This window comes from Salmo salar, chromosome 10 (assembly GCF_965601325.2).
Source record: "Salmo salar chromosome 10, fSalSal1, whole genome shotgun sequence".
Lineage (NCBI taxonomy): Eukaryota > Metazoa > Chordata > Actinopteri > Salmoniformes > Salmonidae > Salmo > Salmo salar.
In genome coordinates, this window is record NC_138300.1 from 106,457,664 (window position 1) to 106,481,616 (window position 23,953).

Genomic DNA, 23,953 nt, shown 5'->3' on the forward strand with positions numbered 1-23,953 from the left:
CAGGGACTATGGTGGCTGCTTGAAACATGTAGATATTACAGACTGGGTCAGGGAGAGGTTGAAAATCTCATTGAAAACGCTTGCCTGTTTAAAGGTCTTACTCACATCGGCTACAGTGAGCGTGATCACACAGTCATCTGGAACGGCTGGTGCTCTCATGCATGGATCAGTGTTGCTTGCCTCGAAGTGAGCATAGAAGGCATTCAGCTCATCTGGTAGGCTTGCATCACTGGGCAGCTCGTGGCTGGGTTTCCCTTTGTAATCCGTGATAGTTTGCAAGCCCTGCCACATCCGACGAACGTCTGAGCTGATGTAGTAGGATTCGATCTTAGTCCTGTATTGACTCTTTGCCTGTTTGATGGCTCGTCGATGTCGTCGATGCACATATTAATGAAGCCGGTGACTGATGTGGTACCATCCTCAATGCCATCAGATGAATGGCGGAACATATTCCACTCTGTGTTAGTGAAACAGTCCTGTATCTTAGCATCTGCTTCATTGGACCACTTCTGTATTGGACCACTTCTGGTACTTCATTTGAGTTTTTGCTTGTTAGCATGAATCAGGAGGATAGAGTTATGGTGAGGGAGAGCTTTATATGCGTTTTTGTGTGTGGAGTAAAGATGATCTATAGTTTTTTCACCTCTCGTTGCACAGGTGACATGCTGGTAGAAATGAGGTTGGACGGATTTCAGTTTTCCTGCATTAAAATCACAGGCCACTAGGAGCGCCGCTTCTGGATGAACATTTTTCTGTTTGCTTATGGCCCCTATACAGCTCATTGAGTGCAGTCTTAGTGCCAGCATCGGTTTGTGATTCTAAAAAGACTGCTATGAAAAATATAGATTAAAACTATCTTGGTAAATAGTATGGTCTATATATAGCTTATCATTAGGTAAGCTAACTCAGGCGAGCAGAACCTCGAGATTGCACACCAGCTGTTGTTAACAAAGAGACACCTCCCCTCTCGAGATTACCTGACGCTGCTGTTCTGTCCTGCCGATGCATGGAAAAACCAGCTAGATGTACACAACATTAGGAACACCTTCTCTTTCCATGACTGACCAGGTGAAAGCTACGATCCCTTATTGATGTCACCTTTTAAATCCACTTCAATCAGTGTAAATGAAGGGTAGGATTTTTAAGCTTTGAGACATGGATTGTGTGTGTGCCGTTTAGAGCGTGAATGGGCAAGACAAAAGATTTAAGTGCCTTTGAACTGGGTATGGTAGTAGGTGCCAGGTGCACTGGTTTGAGTGTGTCAAGAACTGCAATGCTACTGGGTTTTCCACGCTCAACAGTTTCCTGTGTGTATCAAGAATGGTCCCCCACCCAAAGGACATCCAGCCAACTGTGGGAAGCATTGGAGTCAACATGGGCAGCATCCATGTGGAACGCTGTCGACACCTTGTAGAGTCCATGCCCCAATGAATTGAGGATGTTCTGAGGGCAAAAGGGTTTTGTACACTCAGTGTATACTACCCTTGTCCTTGTTCAGCCACAACTCTGAGAAACATAAGATATTACAGTTCTTCAGGTCCCGTTGATAGGATAGTCTTGAACAGAGCTCGTCCAGTTTGTTCTCTATTGATTGTAGAGGCGGTTTATGTACTCGCCAATTTTGTCAGGGTGCCCACATGCCAGCCTCTCTTTTCTCTGGGATTAGGGTCTGGTCCGGGATGAGCAGTATGTCCTGTGCCTACGACTTGTTGAAGTAGAAATCTTCATCCAAATCAAATCAAATTCTGGGGTCCAGAAGCCCTTTTCGATCATAGGAAACGATGGCAGAAACATTATGTACAAAAAAAGTTACGATCAACACAAAAAAACACTAAATAGTAGAATTGTTCAGGAGCCTGTAAAACGTCTGCTATCTATAGCAGGACGATTCTGAGTCATCTCCAGAAGTGGTGATGAAGGGAGCAATCGTAAGACTGAGAATTCCCCCATTTGTACTTTATCCTCATGCACAACATTACATGTCATTTGATCTTTTAAAACTTTTGTCTCATTATTAAAATATGTAAATACTGACATTTAACCATAGTAGCAGTAGTGTGCCATATAGCCTAATTGCATGTAGCGAAACAAAAGCTGCTGAGGCAAAAGGTTGAACATGTGTAAATCCACCTAGTAGAGTTCCCACCTCTCCTGTCCTGCTGTATCCCACATCTGCAGCGCCACCTGGCTGTTGTCCACCAGTATCGTCTTCACACTGTAGTCTATGCCTGTTGATGATGCAGGACGGACAAGATATCATTAATGTCACTTATGGTCATTTACTATCTTTTGCCTTACAATACTATTTTGTTCCTGTAATTGTTTTTATCCATATTCATTTTCAAAAGCAAACCAATTTTCAGAAATGATGGGCACGTAATAAGATACAAAAATTATGAAAGGTACCAACAATTGATTTCCGGGCTAAATCTGGATAAAACGTAGAACTTTATATGGCAATGTCCTTCTCTGAGTTTCTGAAATGTTACTTATCCATTGATGATTCCAATCGACTACATTTGTCCCCAGTGCTCAAATAGAAACGGAGGAACAACATGTTTTTTTGTCAATGCTTGCGTCAACAGGAGTTAATCGGATATTGTATATTGTTCTAAAGGGACCACACAATTCAAAATCCATCTGACTTTCTCAACAAAAATACATTCTCAGAATCGTATGACTATTTTGAGAATCAAATGCTTCCAAACAGGGCCTAAATAGAGAGGATATTAAGAAATCTGGAGCTGTTTGTACCAGGCTGCAGAATGACAGGAGAGGAACACTGTGACTTCACAAGCTGTTTCATGTGGCGCTGTTTGGTCTGCCCAGCTCTACTGGTTTAAAACTACAAGATCCCCAATACACTTACAGTGCACTTGATTCATGTGTACAGAATGGTGCACTGACTTACGATGGGGTTGCACAGCACTGTATGACTGAAAAAAATTAATTTAATTAAACCAATATAAAATGGTATGGTGAGTCAGTTGAGTGGTGACATAATTGAGTATGCTCTCAGTCACACACAGAACAAACTCATTTTGGGTGTACAACATTAACCTATAGTACAACAGAAAGGCCAGTGGGAAGAATACAAGTCATGGTCGGTGTGAGTCAAGTCAGTCAATATAAAGCACCACAATATGGTTTCTCTGCTTATTAGGCTGTAGAGGGAGGGTGAGGTCAACCAGCCACAGGACTGGGGCTCGGCTCTGGGTCTGAAGAGGCCTCTGGCCTTTCTGTTGTACTATAGGTTAATGTTGGGCACAACGTAGCGCACAACGTAGTGCACACCGTAGCGAAACATTTTTCAATGTAAAATAAAATGAGAGATTCTTATACAACAATTCCAGGTAGTTCCTGTTTCAGTCGGTTTGCTCCGTTGGTGCCTAATGAACACAACCCTGCTCTGCTGTAGAAAAGGAAGCCTGGAAAGGCCACTCACCGACGGTGGCAGAGGTGCCTGGGTAAAAGCAGTCATCACAGAACCTCCTGAGGAGGGAGGTCTTCCCCACACTAGAGTTGCCCACCAGGACAATCTTAAACAGGCGGTCTGGGGACAACGCTGCACCCTCCTCCTGGAAACACTACACAGAGTGATAGAGGGATGTGTGTGTTAAGAGTTCATATTATAAGTTCATCCAACTCTTCCAAACTCACTATGTACTCAAGTCTACTTTTCCTCAAGTAATTACCTCGACAACTACTATGATTATTATTATTTGACCATGCTGGTCATTTATGAACATTTTAACATTTTAACATCTTGACCATGTTCTGTTATAATATCCACCCTGCACAGCCAGAAGAGGACTGGCCACCCCTCATAGCCTGGTTCCTCTCTAGGTTTCTTCCTAGGTTTTTGGCCTTTCTAGGGAGTTTTTCCTAGCCACCGTGCTTCTTTCACATGCTTTGCTTGCTGTTTGGGGTTTTAGGCTGGGTTTCTGTACAGCACTTTGAGAATATCAGCTGATGTACGAAGGGCTATATAAATACATTTGATTTGATTTGATTTGACATTTCAGATTGCAAGTATCCAATTCGATATATACTGGGAGAGAGTACACTACAAACAATGACATGGCAACAAATATTTGAGCATTGAGCAGCATATTTGAACATATTATGAACACTGCATAGAATCTCCACAACTATTATCCTAGTATATTATTCTGTTATAGTAAAACAAAGTTGCACAAAGTTCTTGAAATAGTCATTTTCTAAAATTGACAGTAAATCATGGAAACACTCAACAAACACTAATACAAGTAACTAATCCTGTTTGCGAGGTTCACTGCGGGGTCAACTCACTCAAAGTGAGAAACCCAACACCTGTAACTGTTTTGTTCCTATCTCAGGTCTGGTGTGTTGGAAAAACAGGGCTTTGAACACACTGTGCTGTATATCCACCTGCACTCCTCCCCCACACCTCTCTTTACGGGGTCAGGAGAACAAACAAAAACCTGGTGACCTACAAACGACCCTGGAGGGAACAAAGTGAAAATGCTGAACAATCTCTTTCACTTCAAATGGAGGATAATTATGCCAAGCCAACTGAATCCTTCTAGTCTATTCAGTAGACGGACGACAATGTCTCTCCACATAATTTCATACCAACACTGATGTTGTGTCTCTATCTGAGCCCTGGTCCTACATGCTTACATTCCCCATAGTCTCCTTTCCGACAGGCTGGCCCCTGGGGGATGTAGGCATCTCTGTCTCTCTGGTGTCAACTGGCTGCTGCTCCATCGTTGGAGAACTGGGAGGATTTATAGAGGTCATCTGTAGCTCTATGTGCTCTTCCTCCTCAGCCTCCTCATGCCACTCCCAGAGCTGAGTCTGGTAGTTATCCTGTAGGAGCTGGGGTAGGTGGTCCTCCTCTATGGAGATGATCCTCTGGAGGGGTCTGTGGAGGGGTCTGGAATCCACCACATCCTCCAGGCTGTAGCCATTCACTCCACCTGGACTCTTCCTCTTAGAGTGGGGGAGCACTACCTCCTCATCCTCACTGGAGAGACAGGGATGAGATGGAAATTGATGGGGAAATTGGCTCACAAATGCTTTTTTTGGAGTACAATGGCATGGATGTCGAATGTGAATTGACTTACAGGCGTTTGCATATATTAAGAACAATGTAAATACTGTACAGACACGTTCTACACAGAGCTAAAACTGCAGCCCTATTGAGCAGCTTTCTGTCCAACATGTCAATTCTGTTTCATGTGCTTTGTTTGACTTTTTGCAATGCCACCTACTTAGAAAATATGAATCATTCACTATTAATAACTATTCAAACAGCAGTCATATTCATACTGAACAAGAGTGTATTGTAGGTGAATTGAACGTTTGTATCAATTAAGGCTTCCGTGACAGCACCAGGCACTATCCATTCAATTTGTATTAAAAGCCTTTCTAAGCAAATAGTATACCTAAAGGCCTTTCTGTCAAAGGGATTCAGAGTATTTGATCCAGGCCTCAGGTTGCAAGCAGGATTTTTAACAGTATTCCTCAGTTTCTGCAAAAAAAACAAAACAAAAACAAATGAATCTGCAATTTGATTGAAAATGTTTTCTAGATTCCATGCTTTTCAAAGAATCATGTTTTTAGGTTAGTATCTATCAAACTTGATAGAGACAGACAGACAGATACTGTAGATAGATAGAAGGGGATTTCACGAAAAGAGAATGATTAATACATTGCACATGTGTATACTTACTTGATAAGAGCACATGTCTCGCTCATCTCGTAAGTGCTTGTTCATTTCCCTGAAGATAATATAACAAGGAAGGGGTTCATTGCAACAGAAATACATACTTTCTAAGCACTATTATAAACTGGATGGTTCGAGCACTGAATGCTGATTGGCTGAAAGCCATGGTATACGAGACTGTATACCACAGGTATGGCAAAATATTTAGTTTTACTGTTCTAATTACATTTGTAAGCAGTTTATAATAGCAATAATGCACCTCGGGGGTTTGTGGTATATGACTAATTTCCCACTGCTAAGAGCTGTTTCCAGGCACTCCGCATTGCGTCGTGGTTAAGAACAGCCCTTAGCTGTGGTATATTGGCCATGTACCACACCCCTCGTGCCTCATTGCTTTAGTATAAAACAGCTTGAGGAGTTTGCCTGAGGTCAATGTTATCTGTTGGATTGATGTGTGGCCTTGGTTTGTAGTGAATATAACATAACCTTCAGTATTGTACAGTATGATCATTGCTCCTTGATTTGGAGAGTAGTGGCTCTGAACTGATATACAGTAACCCACTGCCTTTCTCCTAGTGTGTGTGTGTGTGTTTGTCTGTTCCATCTCCACTTTTACCTCAGCAGGTCAAGTTGTTTCAGCAGGCTCGCTCGCTCCCTCTGCAATCCCTCTGTGACCCGGTACATCTCCCTGTGTTGGACAACAAATACACATATTCATGTTATCATATCAATGTTTCATTAGGATCCCAATTAGCTAGCAGCTGCTACTCTTCCTGGGGTCCAAACAGAACATAAAACATGATATAATACAGAACATTAACAGACAAGTACATCACAAGGACAGAACTACATCAACGTAAATTAGTTATAGAGGCTTTTATACATTTATGCCTTCAGTATCATGATTTATAGACGCTACTGAATGTTCCCAACTCCGGTCCTTGAGTACCCCAAACAGTACACATTTTTATTGTAGCCATGGACAAGCACACCTGATTCAACTAATTATCAGGCCCTCAATGAGTTGAATCAGGTATGCTTGTCCGGGGCTTTTGGGGTACTCAAGGAGCGGAGTTGGGAACCACTTGTCTAAGATGTGGACTCACAAGGAGAATGAAGCACCCAAACAGGATCCCAGACACAGCCAGCCATCCAGCCAGCCAGATAGACTTACATCTCCCTCTCCTGGTTCAGGTGTGAGGACTGCTCCTGCAGGAGGACCAGCTGCTCCTGGGCAAGGCTCAGCTCCTGACTGGTGTGCTCCAGCTCCTGGGCTAGCTCCTCATTGGTCTGCTTCAGCGCCACATTCTCCACCTTGGTCACGTGCTGCTCGCTGTGCAGCTCCTGGAACTGATGCTCCCACTGGGTAGGGGACATGGTCACACAGAGGTGACAAGCAGAGGTGACAACACACAAAACAACACTACAGCCTAAAGCAGACGCACTACAATAACCTGCACTTTCATTTCATTCATATCTGTGTTGAAGAATGGCAAGGCCAGTTGATCTGGGGTCACCATATCCCAGATGCTACTATGCAGTAACAATCATGGTCTGGGGTCTATGATTGGTAGAGTATGATCAATGTGCTATGATACACCAAGCACTAATGAATCAAAGGGTGAAACAAGTGATATCTTCTAAACACATACTGGTCTGGTCTGACACGCACGCATCCATTGAAGCCAGGGGTTGCATGAGGACACGCAGATAAGGCTATTGTCTGAATGCAGCCTCAAACACCACTATCACTGTTCTAAATATATAAGCCCAAGTGTCACAACGGATCCAACACAACATAACAGACGTTTTATCTAGCGACACTGTGATTAGGCTAGCCAGCATAGCGCCTGGATGCCTGCTCTACAGAGACGTGTTGGCACCATAGAAATAGAATATCTACAACGGACATTCCCAATCCAGTCAATGTTCTGCCATTCAATTTCTGGTTGGCAGAGAGGAATGTGGATGGTGCCAGGGAGGTCTGAGTGAAGGCTTTGGTGACTTGGACACAGTACGAATTATGGCCTTGTTTCCTTTTGTAAAGCAAATTAAGACGCATTGGTAAGACTCCTTTCCATTTGATTAATTTGTTTTAAAAGCTTCCGTGGAGTTCTGTTTTTGATAGTGTTATTGTTGCGTATTATTATCATTTAATTTCCATTTGAGAGTAAGCTGCAGACACTCAGGGACAGCTCTTAGGCTTCAAGTCTACTAAAAAGGCTGGTCACAATTCATTCCAGATCAATCAGAGTTGATATTTCACATTGTTCCAAACACTTTCAGGAAAATGTGATTTAACTTGTTATGGATAGGGGGCAGTATTTTCACGGCCGGATAAAAAACGTACCCGATTTAATCTGGTTATTACTCCTGCCCAGAAACTAGAATATGCATAGAATTATTAGCTTTGGATAGAAAACACTCCAAAGTTTCTAAAACTGTTTGAATGGTGTATGTGAGTATAACAGAACTCAAATGGCAGGCCAAAACCTGAGAAGATTCTGTACAGGAAGTACCCTGTCTGACCATTTCTTGGCCTTCTTTGCTATCTCAATCCAAAACAGGGGATCTCTGCTGTAACGTGACATTTTCTAATGCTCCCATAGGCTCTCAGAAGGCGGCAGAACATTGAATGATGACTCTGCTGTCTCTGGCTGAAAAACAGTAGCGCATTTGGTAAGTGGTCGATCTGAGAACAATGAGACGGGGGCGCGCGTGCACGAGACGACTCCATGTTTACATTTTCAGTCTTTGAACGAAAACAACGACTCCCGGTCGGAATATTATCGCTTTTTTACGAGAAAAATCGCATAAAAATTGATTTTAAACAGCGTTTGACATGCTTCGAAGTACGGTAATGGAATATTTAGAATTTTTTTGTCACGATATGCGCCGGGCGCGTCACCCTTCATTACCCTTCGGATAGTGTCTTGAACGCTATTAGGATATAACTATGGATTATTTGGAACCAAAACAACATTGGGTGATGAAGTAGAAGTCCTGGGAGTGCATTCTGACGAAGAACAGCAAAGGTAATCCAATTTTTCTTATAGTAAATCTGAGTTTGGCGAGTGCCAAACTTGGTGGGTGTCAAAATAGCTAGCCATGATGGCCGGGCTATCTACTCAGAATATTGCAAAATGTGCTTTCACCGAAAAGCTATTTTAAAATCGGACACCGCGATTGCATAAAGGAGTTCTGTATCTATAATTCTTAAAATAATTGTTATGTTTTTTGTGAACGTTTATCGTGAGTAATTTAGTAAATTCACCGGAAGTGTTCGGTGGGAATGCTAGTTCTGAACGTCACATGCTAATGTAAAAAGCTGGTTTTTGATATAAATATGAACTTGATTGAACAAAACATGCATGTATTGTATAACATAGTGTCCTAGGAGTGTCATCTGATGAAGATCAAAGGTTAGTGCTGCATTTAGCTGTGGTTTTGTTTTTTGTGACATTATATGCTAGCTTGAAAAATGGGTGTCTGATTATTTCTGGCTGGGTACTCTGCTGACATAATCTAATGTTTTGCTTTCGCTGTAAAGCCTTTTTGAAATCGGACAGTGTGGTTAGATAAAGGAGAGTCTTGTCTTTAAAATGGTGTAAAATAGTCATATGTTTGAAAAATTGAAGTTTTCGGATTTTCGAGGAGTTTGTATTTCGCGCCACGCCCGTCATTGGATATTGGAGCAGGTGTTCCGCTAGCGGAACGTCTAGATGTAAGAGGTTTTTAATAAATAATAATAATACGTTCTGTACAGTAGAATTCTATCCTTTACTGTGATGCCAGTGATGATCAATTTGGTGTCCCGACTCACCCTCCTCTGTTTCTGAAAGATCCGATCCAGCTCCCTTTCCTTACTGGACAGCTGATGCTCCAGATCCTGACTCCTAGACAGGAAGCGCTCAGAGTCCTGCAGTGGAGAGATAGATAGTGTGAGAGAAAGAGTGTGTGAGACGGAGAGTGTGAGACAGAGCGTGAGAGAAAGTGTGTGAGAGAGAAAGAGAGATCTCAGAAAACTGAAGTTACTAACAAGTGTGTTGTATTCAGTGGGGGATCTCTTTACCTGCAGTAAGATCCTGTCCTTCTCACTTTTGATTTGCTGTTCCATTTCTTCATATAAGCGATGGATCTCATCGTCATGTGTTACTGATTTTCTGTTCGGATTTAGAAATATTGTCATCTTGTTAATGCTAATACAGCATATTCTGTTAGTTTGGTGAATCACATGCATAGGCATAGAATCACATGCATAGGCATAGAATCACATGCACAGGCATAGAATCACATGCACAGGCATAGAATCACATGCACAGGCATAGAATCACATGCACAGGCATAGAATCACATGCACAGGCAGCACATAAATGCCGTACTTGAGATCTTACATGAGCTTCCAGTTTGCCATTTCAATCATACAGTAGGTATTTGTAACCTATTGTGATGCATTCCAAACAGGCACAGCAACAAATAGATTTTCAAGGGAGTACCATGAAAGAAGAACACTTATTATCAGTCTAGCATTACATGTAGTTCACATCTGAAGATAAAAGGGATAACTGTAATTACTGAACCATTCCACGCCTGACTACTCTGATCAGCTTTAATCAAACATCCCTGCGTGTCTACAGCTCAGAATACAGCAAGAAAGACATTGACAATACATTTTGAAACAGCTGCAAAGTGTGAGCCACATAGCAGCCTTATGCAACATTTGCATTCATTTCTGTCAGAAACAGCCCACCGAACTAGATGCTGTTCAACTATGTGAAACTGTGATAATGGACCACTGTGGTACAAAAGCTGTGCTCAGTTGAAACGTGACATAATAAACAAGTACTGTAGGTAGAGATTGTGGAGTAGTATTCCTTGTGTAAAATTGCCATACATATTGCCCAACATGATTTCAAGAAAGTTGGTGTTTAGGGAGAACATTCACAAACACTTAATATGGCTTTGGAACTGGAAGGTTGAGTAAATGTGTCTCTTGAAGTAAATGTTTGTTGCGCCCACACTGTAAAACTTTAACACTTCTACCCTCCCAAGGCAGGACTAACACTCAATGTGTGGAATTTAGCTGGCTTAACTAAGGACTACAAATCTGAAAGAAAAAGTGATGCTTTTAGTAATAGAATGAAAAAACGGGGAAAAAACAGATACATACCTGGGGACGACCATTCTGTAGATGCCCTCATGCCATAAAGGTCTAACTGGCACACATAGCAAGTACATGCAGTAGGCTACTTCACCCTTCATTACTCAGGCAATGAGGTTTTCTGTAAAGGAATATTTTGAGCTAGCCTGGTCCCAGATCTGTTGGTGCTGCCTTGCCAATGACCATAGGAGTTGGCAAGACAGCCCAAACAGATCTGGGACCAGGCAACAGTGGGCTGCGAATTGCCTAAATCCACAATGTGCACCAATATCTGATGAATGAAGTAGTAGGCTACTAACCTTTTAAGGGCGCTCTCCATCTCCATCCTCTCCTGGTTGGCCCCTGTGATCTGTAAAATTACCCTGGCCAGGAACTCCTCAAAGTTGGACAGGAGGTGCGGCTCGTCCCTCCTCAGCTGGGCCCAAAGACTACGCACCTCGCCAGGGCTGATGGGAAACGGGTCAGAACAAAGATTAGCCTGAATGACAGGACCTGGAATACAGTCTGTATACTGCAGTTAGATTTCTGTAGAAGAACTGTACTGAGGTTCTTCTTGGAGGAAAGAAATTGAATTATACTTGAAGTAGAATTATATGGAGACACGGACATAGAAATAGAGCCATGAATAGATTTTATTTTAAGACAAGGTCAATGTGAACAATTATGACAATGGGTGGCTATGGGCAGGCAGGCAGTGGGTGGCTGTAGGTAGGCAGTGGGTGGCTGTGAGCAGGCAGTGGGTGGCTGTGGGAAGGCAGGCAGTGGGTGGCTGTGGGCAGGCAGGCAGTGGGTGGCTGTGGGCAGGCAGGCAGTGGGTGGCTGTGGGCAGGCAGGCAGTGGGTGGCTGTGGACAGGCAGGCAGTGGGTGGCTGTGGACAGGCAGGCAGTGGGTGGCTGTGGGCTGCCTGCAACCATGCTTACATATTTGTTTAAAATGTACACTTGGACTAGATGATCTTGGCCTTGAAAATCCCCTTTCCGGTTAGTAGAAAACAACTATTTTGACAGTTTAAAGCCAACTTTGTCTGTGCCCAGGTATTCACGTCAGTGTTCAGATAACGACTGCTATTGAACATTGTATTGTAAAATGCAGGTGAATGTGTGGAAAGACAAAACAATCATCCTCCGCCATGCAATGCATATGTTTGATGGATCCGTTCATAGAAATGTGGACTTGTTGACTTGACTCGCAGACCTCTGGAAGACTCCTTACAGTAGACTTCTACGCCATGTCAACTTCAGGAAGACACACCAGAGGTTGGTGCACAAACCGATCTGATGTAAATGATCAGCATTCCTCTCTGGTTCTAACCCAGGTTTACACAGTCAACAGGATGTCCTTATCAAATGTACATCCTCCACTACTACTGTTTAACTTTATTGAGCTGTACTTGTTTGCTAAAGGTGAGTCTAGTCATGCGTTATACGAGGCCTGACATTTACTTCCATAGACATGAATGTCGTCGACTGTAATGATTTGTTGAAGGTTAAGCAAGCCAAATCAATTTTGATGAACTTTTCGTATGTCTGATGTTTTTGAGGAAGAAGACAGTACACTTCAGGATTTAATCTATGTTCTATGCTTGGTTGTTAAGCTCAGAATTTCCAGAGAAATATCAAAGCAAGTAGAATGAAACAGCAAGTAGAATGGCTAGCACTACTAAGGAGTGGCAACTTACAGTGCTTTTTGTTTTGCACAGCTGACCAATCTAATGGAATAGACAAATAGGTCATTTGAGGGCATTGTTGAGGGGTGGACAAAGGATTGCATAATATGGATGTCAAAGAGAAAAACAAACACTCACTCCTCAAAGACGTTGCTGTCTCCCAAGCTCCCCATTAGCATGCAGAAGTGCTTCTCCTCCTCATCCTCGCTGCCCACCAACCGCTCCTCCCACTGGGTCTGGTACAGGGAGTCTGAAGGGCCCTGAGTGGGTTCCTTGGCAATGGGGCTGGCCTCCCCCATCCCCTCTGTTGCAGAGTTCCTCTGGCCAAACAGGAACTCACCTAGAGAAACAAGAGTCCAGGAGATGATTCATAATATTCTTTACTCTCACTCTCCACTCTTTCCCTTCTCTTTCTCTCTACTTGCACCTGCACCTACGCTGAGCTACCATACTCCGTTTGCACGGTGCACTAGCACTGTTGATATTATTATGTGGAAATGGAAGACACTAAGATTGACATCAAAATGGAACAATCACAGCACATAAACATACAGTGGATAGTAGAAAGTGAGAAGGGAACATAGTCAACCTACTAAAGCCCAAGGAGAATTCCTCCAGGGTGAGGTATCCATTGCCGTCAGAGTCCAGGGTGTCAAAGACGTTCTCCAGCTCCTCGGCACTGAGGGGCAGCTCTCCATGGAGCCTCTGTGGAGCAGGACACACTGTCAGGTGCCATTGACACAACTGCGGACCTGAAGGATTCTGGAGTATTTACATTAACAATACAGTACATGGTACAACAGCTGCCAGCCAGGCATAAGCCCCTGGGAAAACACTCAACACTATGATTAGCATCAGAAGACATTTGTATCCAAGTACAGGACTTTGTAAGAACTTCATGTTCATAAGGAGTAGGATAGTGTATTATTTGCACTCACACAACTGATCTAATGGATGTAAACCTGTTCATGATGAAGGAATCGTAAATAACTACTCTATTTGTTTTATAAAATGTTTATATTAATGAACCTGTGACATCTTTATTCGGATTCAACCCAAACATTTTAGAAATTAACACGTCTGCCCAGTCAACAAAAACAGCAAAAAAAAGTAAACAACATAAACCTTAATCTTAATCTGTGTTAATACATAGCCCAAACCACCATGTACACACCAAGGCCAAGCAGAGTGTAAAAACTGTAAATAGACTTAAAACTGAAAATAAACAGTAAAGACCAGAATGATTCTGAAAAGCCAAATGCTGCCACACCTCTGTGAGCTGTGCATGTCAATGTTTACACTGAAACCACTTGTGAAATTCATAGTAGGAACTCTATGAGACCTAGTCTGCTGTCCACTGCTTGTACATTCTGTTATCTGGACTGAACACATCCCTTATGTCAGCAAACAGAGTTCACAGCCTGAGACACACCACTGCCAACCTTTAGGTCATGGTGTGAAAAGCATTGTACAGGCTGTACAGTATGTGCATCAGCACAAAATGCTACATGTGCACATCTATGGCAATGCTGGCATTTACTAGAATACGTTATGAAAGTAAATGAAACATATTTTAAAAAAGGGTTCTTGTGCCACTTAACCAGATTCTTAACCCTTGTGGATATTATCAGGCATAGTAAATGCCTGACTAAATCAAAATGACTTTCCTGTACCACCTGCTCTGGTTGTATATAGTGGATTCGGAAAGTATTCAGACCCCTTGACTTTTCCCACATTTTGTAAGGTTACAGCCTTATTCTAAAATGGATTAAGTAGTTTTTTTCCCTCGTCAATCTACACACAATGACAAAGCAAAAACAGGTTTTTGAAATTTTTGCAAATTTATTAAAAAAAAAACATCTATCACATTTACATAAGCATTCAGACCCTTTACTCAGTACTTTGTTGAAGCCCCTTTAGCAGCGATTAAAGCCTCGAGTCTTCTTGGGTATGACGACAAGCTTGGCACACCTGTTTTGGAAGTTTCTACAACTCTTCTTTGCAGATCATCTCAAGCTCTGTCAGGTTGGATGGGGAGCGTCGATGCACAGCTATTTTCAGGTCTTTCCAGAGATGTTTGATCGGGTTCAAGTCCGGGCTCTGGCTGGACCACTCAAGGACATTCAGAGACTTATCCCGAAGCCACTCCTACGTTGTCTTGGCTGTGTGCTTAGGGTCAGTCTGAGTTCCTGAGCACTCTGGAGCAGGTTTTCATCAAGGATCTCTCTGTACTTTGCTCCGTTCATCTTTCGCACAATCCTGAATAGTCAAATCAAACCACATGTGCTGAATACAACAGGTGTGTAGACCTTAAAGTGAAATGCTTACTTACGAGCCCCTAACCAACAATGCAGTTAAAAAAATACGGATAAGTACAAGAAATAAAAGTAACAAGTAATTAAAGAGCAGCAGTAAAATAACAATATCGAGACTATATACAGAGGGGTACCGGTACTGAGTCAATGTGCGGGGGCACCGGTTAGCTGAAGTAATATGTACATGTAGGTAGAGTTATTAAAGTGACTATGCGTAGATGATAACAACAGAGAGTAGCAGAGGTGTAAAAAAAAAGGGGGGGGTGGCAATCCAAATAGTCTGAGTAGCCATTTGATTAGGTGTTCAGAAGTCTTATGGCTTGGGGGTAGAAGCTGTTTAGAAGCCTCTTGGACCTAGACTTGGCACTTCGGTAACGCTTGCCATGCGGTAGCAGAGAGAACAGTCTATGACTGTTGTGGCTAGAGTCTTTGACAAGGGCTTTCCTCTGCCTGGTATAGAGGTCCTGGATGGCAGGAAGCTTGGCCCCAGTGATGTACTGGGCCGTTTGCACTACTTTCTGTAGTGCCTTGCGGTCGGAGGCCGAACAGTTGCCGTACCAGGCAGTGATGCAACCAGTCAGGATTCTCTCGATGGCGCAGCTTTAGAACCTTTTGAAGATCTGAGGACCCATGACAAATCTTTTCAGTCTCCTGAGGGGGAATAGGTTTTGTCGTGCCCTCTTCACGACTGTCTTGGTGTGCGTGGACCAAGTTAGTTTTTTGGTGCTGTGGACACCAAGGAACTTGGAGCTCTCAACCTGCTCCAATGCAGCCCTGTCGATGAGAATGGGGGCATGCTCGGTCCTCTTTTTCCTGTAGTTCACAATCATCTCCTTTGTCTTGATCACGATGAGGGAGAGGTTGTTGTCCTGGCACCACCTGGCCAGGTCTCTGTCCTCCTCCCTATAGGCTGTCTCGTCGTTGTCGGTGACCAGGCCTACCACTGTTGTGTCATCGGCAAACTTAATGGTGTTGGAGTCGTGCCTGGCCATGCAGTCATGAGTGAACAGGGAGTACAGGATGGGGCTGAGCAAGCACCCCTGAGGGGCCTCTGTGTTGAGGATCAGCGTGGCGGATGTGTTGTTACCTACCCTTACCACCTGGGGGTGGCCCGTCAGGAAGTCCAGGATCCAGTTGCAGAGGGAGGTGTTTAGTCCCAGGGTCCTTACCTTATTGATGAGCTTTGAGGACACTATGGTGTTGAACGCTGAGCTGTAGTCAATGAATAGCATTCTCACATAAGTGTTTCTTTTGTCCAGGTGGGAAAGGGCAGTGTGGAGAGCAATAGATTGCATCATCTGTGGATCTGTTGGGGCGGTATGCAAATTGGAGTGGGTCTAGGGTTTCTGGGATAATGGTGTTGATGTGAACCATGACCAGCCTTTCAAAGCACTTCATGGCTACAGACGTGAGTGCTATGGGTCGGTAGTCATTTAGGCAGGTTACCTTAGTGCTCTTGGGCATAGCGACTATGGTGGTCTGCTTAATACATGTTGGTATTACAGACTCAGACAGGGAGAGGTTGAAAATGTCAGTGAAGACACTTGCCAGTTGGTCAGCGCATGCTTGCAGTACACATCCTGGTAATCCGTCTGGCCCTACGGCCTTATGAATGTTGACCTGTTTAAAGGTCTTACTCACATCGGCTGCTGAGAGCGTGATCACACAGTCTTCCAGAAGAGCTGGTGCTGTCATGCATGTTTCAGTGCCATTTGCCTCGAAGCGAGCATAGAAGTAGTTTAGCTTATCCGGTATGCTCGTGTCACTGGGCAGCTCTCGGCTGTGCTTCCCTTTGTAGTCTGTAATGGTTTGCAAGCTCTGCCACATACGACGAGCGTCAGAGCCGGTGTTGTACGATTCAATCTTAGTCCTGTATTGACGCTTTGCCTGTTTGATGGTTCGTCGGAGGGCATAGCGGGATTTCTTATAAGCTTCTGGGATAGAGTCCCGCTCCTTGAAAGCGGCAGCTCTAGCCTTTAGCTCAGTGTGGATGTTGCCTATAATCCATGGCTTCTGGTTGGGGTATGTACGTATGGTCACTGTGGGGACGACTTCATCGATGCACTTATTGATGAAGCCAATGACTGATGTGGTGTACTCCTCAATGCCATCAGAGGAATCCCAGAACATATTCCAGTCTGTGCTAGCAAAACAGTCTTGTAGCTTAGCATCTGCTTCATCTGACCACTTTTTTATTGATTTAGCCACTGGTGCTTCCTGCTTTAATTTTTGCTTGTAAGCAGGAATCAGGAGGATAGAATTACGGTCAGATTTGCCAAATGGAGGGCGAGGGAGCGCTTTGTATGCGTCTCTGTGTGTGGAGTAAAGGTGGTCCTGGTTGCACATTTAACATGGTGATAGAAATTTGGTAAAACAGATTTGAGTTTCCCTGCATTAAAGTCCCTGGCTACTAAGAGTGCCGCCTCTGGGTGAGTGTTTTCTTGTTTGCTTATGGGTGGAATACAGCTCATTCAATGCTGTCTTAGTGCCAGCCTCTGACTGTGGTGGTATGTAAAACAGCTATGACAAATACAGATGAAAACTAAGTAGATAGTGTGGTCTACAGCTTATCATGATATACTCTACCTCAGGTGAGCAATAGCTCGAGACTTCCTTAGATATCGTGCACCAGCTGTTATATAGAAAAATACATAGCCCGCCGCCCCTTGTCTTACCAGACGCCGCTGTTCTATCCTGCCGGTACAGCGTATAACCAGCCAGCTGTATGTTGATAGTGTCGTCATTGAGCCACGACTCCGTGAAGCATAAGATATTACAGTTTTGAATGTCCCGTTGGTAGTTTAATCTTCCGCGTAGGTCATCTATTTTCTTCTCCAAAGATCGCACGTGTACTAGCAGAATGGAAGGAAGTGGGGGTTTATTGGATCGCCTACGAATTCTCATTAGGCAGCCCGCCCTTTGGCCCCTTTTTCTCCACCTCCTCTTCACGCAAACACAGGGATCTGGGCCTGTTCCCAAGAAAGCAGTATATCATTCGCGTCGGGCTTGTCAGACTCATTAAAGGAAAAAAGGATTCTGCTAGTCTGTGGTGAGTAATCGCAGTCCTGATGTCCAGAAGTTATTTTCGGTCATAAGAGACGGTAGCGGCAACATTATGTACAAAATAAGTAACAAAAAAACGCAAATAAACAAACAAAAAAACACAATCGGAAATGTTTTGGTACCCTCCCCAGATCTGTGCCTCGACACAATCCTGTCTCGGAGCTCTACAGACAATTCCTTTGACCTCATGGCTTTGTTTTTGCTCTGACAGGCACTGTCAACTGTGGGACATTATATAGACAGGTGTTTGCCTTTCCAAATCATGTCCAATCAACTGAATTCCAAGTTGTAGAAACATGATCAATGGAAACAGGATGCACCTGAGCTCAATTTCGAGTCTCATAGCAAAGGCTCTGAAAACGTATGGGTATAAGGTAATTTTCTATATATTCCCGTAAGCAATGATCAAAGGAACCCATCCATTCTATTGAGAGACCCTTGTCACGGTGTCGGCTCACAAGTGCTCCATCAAAATAATACTGCCATGGATGAATGTGAAAGGCTTCTGGATCTGCACAATAACGCAGCTGAAGGAGATGTATGACAAAGCGTGGATCCGCTTGGCTCTTTGCTGCTCGTAGGTGTTGTGGGTTCCTGGCACTCTTTTCACATACTCTCCTGAATTAGAATGATAGAGACTATGTCCTCAGAAACATCTCTAATGAGCACACCACAGAGATATAGAAGTGTTCTAGCTAATTCTAAGGAGCACACACAGTCTCTGTCCTCCATGTGCAGCCTAATGAAATTACCATATATTCGTCTCCAAATCTAACATAAACATCTATGGAGGATTTGTTGCAGTTGTTAGATTGCTATAATTTCCTCATTGTTTTGTGTATTCTATTGTTAACAGCAGTCATTCAGATGCCCTTACAAAAGCCTGAATGATAACAATAGTGAGATACGGGACCAGGTGTGTAGGCTAGAATACATCTACAGATATCCATCACAACTCCAACCAACCGACTACAACTCAGAATTATTTTGAACCTTCAGAGCGGCAAAACAACATTCAGCATGAATCACAGTTCAAAACAAAACGGTCATAACTTATTGCATTGTAAAAATCAGTATCAAAAGTTGGAGCTTTGAAATATTTGGTACTCTTGACATAACAGTAACATCGACACATGACTAGGTAACTACACAGTAGGGATTGGAACATACATAATGCATGTCTGGTGTAGCCTAAACATTTCAATAACTTCCCATGAGATGATTCTGTCAGACTCGGTGATCCCATATAGGTGATCTTACCTGCATGTCCCGGCGGGTGATGAAGCCCTTGTCCTCAATGTCACAGGTCTGGAAGAAGTCATGGGTCTTCTCCAGCATGGTGCAGTGTCCTCTAGACCTCTCGCTGCCTCCAGTGTCACAGTCCTTCCAGTCACACTCCGCTGGGCTCTCCTCCCTGAACCCGTGGCGTGGAGCACTCCCGGAACTCACTTTCGGGGTACTGGTGAAAGCTGCCATGGCGTGTGGTATGGCTCCGCTTTCTCTCTCTCTCCCCCTACTCCTTCACATGGGTCAGGTGCACTCAGGTCTAGATGGGGGTTGAGAGAAGAGACCCAGAGTAGAGATGCAGGTTCAGGCTGCAGCACATCAGAGGCTCTCAGCAGCGATGTCACTGCTTGTTATCTCTTAGCAACCGCCTCTTTAATTAGTAGATGAAGCCTAGTCTGAGAGAGATAGACAAGAAGGAAGCAGAGGTAAAATAGATCCCTTTAAATAACCCTCTCTGAATGAAGGAGCATGTCAGACTATTGTCTTTCTATACATAGCATTTTTATGTTGTTCATTTTCTCTAGATAACATAACCTAGATCTCATTAGAATATAATGACATGTAGCCTAACAATTAGTGATGAGGGCAAAAAAAATCGATACAGTTACATATCGGATATTATTTTTGACGATATATCGTATCATTTCGACAAAATCACAATATAATTTTTTCTCTAGTTGGCTGTACCGGCACCGAAACTCCAGTATTTTTCCTTCCTAGCTTGTTCTTCATCTTCTTTTTAAAAAGGGAGCCAATTGTTTTCAACACTTTTATATCCATGACTGATCAAAACAAATTTTCTCATGGCTCTCTGTCCCTCTGCTGCAGACATATGTTGAGCAATATGTTTGGAACATCGAATTGGAATAAAATCACAGTATCGAATCACAATACATATAGAATCGTGATAATCGCAATTAGGGTTGCACATTTTGGGGACTATTCAGAGGTGGAAACTTTCCGTGGAAATATATGGGAATTAACGGAAATATATGCAAATTAATACCATTTAAATGTAATGTTTTTTGCATTGTTATATTTATCATATCATATGGAGACAGAAACATAAACCTTTTACCTTATCATAAGTAGACATAATTGCAAATTATTAAATCCTTCCAATAGAAATTAAAAAAAACATTTAGTTACGAATTGAACTTTAATTAAATGAGTTGACTCTTCACATGGGATTACTTCACTGAACAACAAAAGAAAGGGAATATTGAATGATCCCCAACGATCAATTGCATCTCCCAAAAACGTTTTCAACATACATCTGTAAAAAGTCTAGAAACTAAAGCTTTGGTTGTGTTCCTCTCAGGCTTCCATGTCTTCTCCCTGGACCTCCTCAATGTCCACCTCTTGAACATCAGACTCTGAGGCCTATTCTTCACTGTCACTTTCCAACCTTGTTGAGGATGGCTTGTTGTCAGGCTCAAAAAGCCTCAAATTTGCCCAGATGGCCACCAATGTTTCAACCCTTGTATTGGTCAGCCTGTTGCGTGCTTTGGTGTGTGTGTGTTCCCAAACAAGGACCAGTTGCGCTCTGCGGTGGCTGATGTTGGTGGGATTTGGAGGATGATGGAGGCAACAGGGGAGAGCCTCAGATCCACAAATCCCTTCCACTAGGTTAGCTGATGAGATATGTTGGCACGACTGCCATTTTGCATCTCCATCCCAAAGCCCTTGCTTGGAAGTGTACTTCGCCAGACTGCCAAGAACCTTGCCCTCATCCAGGCCAAGGTGGCGAGACACCGTAGTGATAACACCATAGGCCTTGTTGATCTCTGCACCAGACAGGATGCTCTTGCCAGTATACTTGGGGTCCATCATGTACGCTGCGGCGTGTATGGGCTTCAGCCAGAAGTCTTCACGCTTTTTTATGTATTTCAGAACTGCAATTTCCTCTGCTTGGAGCAACAGTGAAGTGGGCAGGGCAGTACGGATTTCTTCTCTTACATCTGCAAGCAGAGTCTGAACATCAGACAGGATGGCATTGTCTCCCTCAAGCCGTACAATGGCTACTGCTATAGGTTTCAGGAGTTTCAAGCTGCTTACCACTCTCTCTCAAATACATCATCCAGGAGGATCCTCTTGATGGGGCAGTCCATATCGGCAGACTGTGAAATGGCCATTTCTTGGAGAGACTCCTCCCCTCCAGGAGACTGTCAAACATGATGACAACACCACCCCAATGGGTGTTGATGGGCAGCTTCAATGTGGTGCTCTTATTCTTCTCACTTTGCTTGGTGAGGTAGATTGCTGCTATAACTTGATGACCCTTCAGATACTTAACTATTTCTTTGGCTCTCTTGTAGAGTGTATCCATTGTTTTCAGTGCCATGATGTCCTTGAGGAGCAGATTCAATGCATGAGCAGCACAGCCAATGGGTGCCTGTTTGGCCCTGTCCGGGGGTATCATCGGATGGGGCCACAGTGTCTTCTGATCCCTCCTGTCTCAGCCTCCAGTATTTATGCTGCAGTAGTTTATGTGTCGGGGGGCTAGGGTCAGTCTGTTACATCTGGAGTATTTCTCTTGTCTTATCCGGTGTCCTGTGTGAATTTAAATATGCTCTCTCTAATTCTCTCTGTCTTTCTCTCGGAGGACCTGAGCCCTAGGACCATGCCTCAGGACTACCTGGCATGATGACTCCTTGCTGTCCCCAGTCCACCTGGCCGTGCTGCTGCTCCAGTTTCAACTGTTCTGCCTGCGGCTATGGAACCCTGACCTGTTCACCGGACGTGCTTGTTGCACCCTCAACAACTACTATGATTATTATTATTTGACCATGCTGGTCATTTAATGAACATCTTAACATCTTGACCATGTTCTGTTATAATATCCACCCTGCACAGACAGAAGAGGACTGGCCACCCCTCATAGCCTGGTTCCTCTCTAGGTTTCTTCCTAGGTTTTTGGCCTTTCTAGGGAGTTTTTCCTAGCGAGTTTTTCCTAGCCACCGTGCTTCTTTCACATGCATTGCTTGCTGTTTGGGGTTTTAGGCTGGGTTTCTGTACAGCACTTTGAGATATCAGCTGATGTACGAAGGGCTATATAAATAAATTTGATTTGATTTGAGGGTAGGACTCCTCCACTTTAGACCAAGCTGACTTCATGTTTGCAGCATTGTCTGTCACCAGTGCAAATACCTTCTGTGGTCCAAGGTCATTGATGACTTCCTTCAGCTCATCTGAAATGTATAGACCGGTGTGTCTGTTATCCCTTGTGTCTGTGCTCTTGCAGAATACCCGTTGAGGGGTGGAGATGATATAGTTAATTATTCCTTGGCCACGAGCATTCGACCACCCATCAGAGATGATTGCAATACAGTCTGCTTTATCTATGATTTGCTTGACCTTTACTTGAACTCTGTTGAACTCTGCATCTAGCAAATGAGTAGATAAAGCATGTCTGGTTGGAGGGGTGTATGTTGGGCGAAGAACATTCAGAAATCTCTTCCAATACACATTGCCTGTGAGCATCAGAGGTGAACCAGTTGCATACACAGCTCGAGCAAGACATTCATCAGCATTTATCTGATTCCAGGAGGGCCATGAGCTGTTGCTATCGATAAGGTGTCTGATTCATCATTTTCACCTCGAATAGAAGTAGAGGGACTTTTGTCAGAGGTTGCTTGCTGTGAGCGCTGAGGGAACTTTATGCACTTGGCCTGATGATTCTGCATCTTTGTTGCATTCTTCACATATAATTTGGCACAGTATTTGCAAATGTACACAGCTTTTCGTTCAACATTAGCTGCAGTGAAATGTCTCCACACATCAGATTTTCCTGGAAAGATTACATTTTTAAAATCAAATACAATTCCATGTACAGATAAATTTACATTTACATTTTAGTCATTTAGCAGACGCTCTTATCCAGAGCGACTTACAGTAGTGAATGCATACAATTTCATACATTTCATACATTTTTTTTTTTCTGTGCTGGCCCCCCGTGGGAATCGAACCCACAACCCTGGCGTTGCAAACACCATGCTCTACCAACTGAGCCACAGGGAAGGCTAAATAATAAATAGTTAAGCAGTTAGATTAAACAACTCCTTTGTAAGATAAAATGAAACATGTATAGAAACAGGTGAATTAACACTCCTCAGTTAGCAAGCTAAACCTACACGGTAGCAAAAACTAACTAGCAGAAATTGTTAACAAGTTATAACTGATTTAAAAATACTTTGCTGTTGGCTACTAAACTCAGCAAAAAAAGAAACGTCCACTCACTGTCAACTGCGTTTATTTTCAGCAAACTTAACGGGGTGGCAGGTAGCCAAGTGGTTTGAGCGTTGGGTCAGTAACCGAAAGGTTGCTAGATCGAATACCTAACTGACAAGGTAAAAATCTGTCATTCTGCCCCTGAACAAGGCAGTTAACCCACTGTTCCTAGGCTGTCATTGTAAATAAGAATTTGTTCTTAACCGACTTGCTTAGTTAAATAAAGGTAAAAAAAATAAAATGTGTAAATATGTGTATGAACATAACGTGATTCAACAACTGAGACACAAACTGAACAAGTTCCACAGAAATTGAATAATGTGTCCCTGAACAAGGGGGGAATCAAAATCAAAAATAACAGTCAGTATCTGGTGTGGCCAACAGCTGCATTTAAGTACTGCAGTGCACCTCCTCCTCATGGACTGCATCATCTTTGCCAGTTCTTGCTGTGAGATGTTGCCCCACTCTTCCACCAAGGCACCTGCAAGGGTGCCACATGAGGGAGGAGGATGTCTTCCCT

General features: G+C 43.4%; 1 protein-coding gene across 2 annotated transcripts in view; it reads right to left on the reverse strand.

The window, feature by feature from the left end:
• LOC106561383 (EF-hand calcium-binding domain-containing protein 4B) overlaps positions 1-23,953 on the reverse strand; it is a 37,268-nt gene that overhangs the window by 7,581 nt on the left and 5,734 nt on the right. The window contains exons 2-14 of one of the 2 annotated variants that reach the window (XM_014125270.3): positions 19,177-19,462; positions 13,132-13,243; positions 12,677-12,878; positions 11,171-11,317; positions 9,783-9,873; positions 9,534-9,629; positions 6,885-7,072; positions 6,327-6,398; positions 5,717-5,765; positions 5,430-5,515; positions 4,663-5,008; positions 3,446-3,587; positions 2,147-2,228 (exon numbers count right to left, since the gene is read on the reverse strand). In XM_014125270.3, the coding sequence (XP_013980745.2) occupies positions 2,147-2,228; positions 3,446-3,587; positions 4,663-5,008; positions 5,430-5,515; positions 5,717-5,765; positions 6,327-6,398; positions 6,885-7,072; positions 9,534-9,629; positions 9,783-9,873; positions 11,171-11,317; positions 12,677-12,878; positions 13,132-13,243; positions 19,177-19,392 (1,829 nt within the window). In that variant the 5' untranslated portion in view covers positions 19,393-19,462. Of the gene's footprint in view, positions 1-2,146; positions 2,229-3,445; positions 3,588-4,662; positions 5,009-5,429; positions 5,516-5,716; positions 5,766-6,326; positions 6,399-6,884; positions 7,073-9,533; positions 9,630-9,782; positions 9,874-11,170; positions 11,318-12,676; positions 12,879-13,131; positions 13,244-19,176; positions 19,758-23,953 lie in introns of those variants that run through there. The other variant, XM_014125271.3, reaches the window with a different exon arrangement.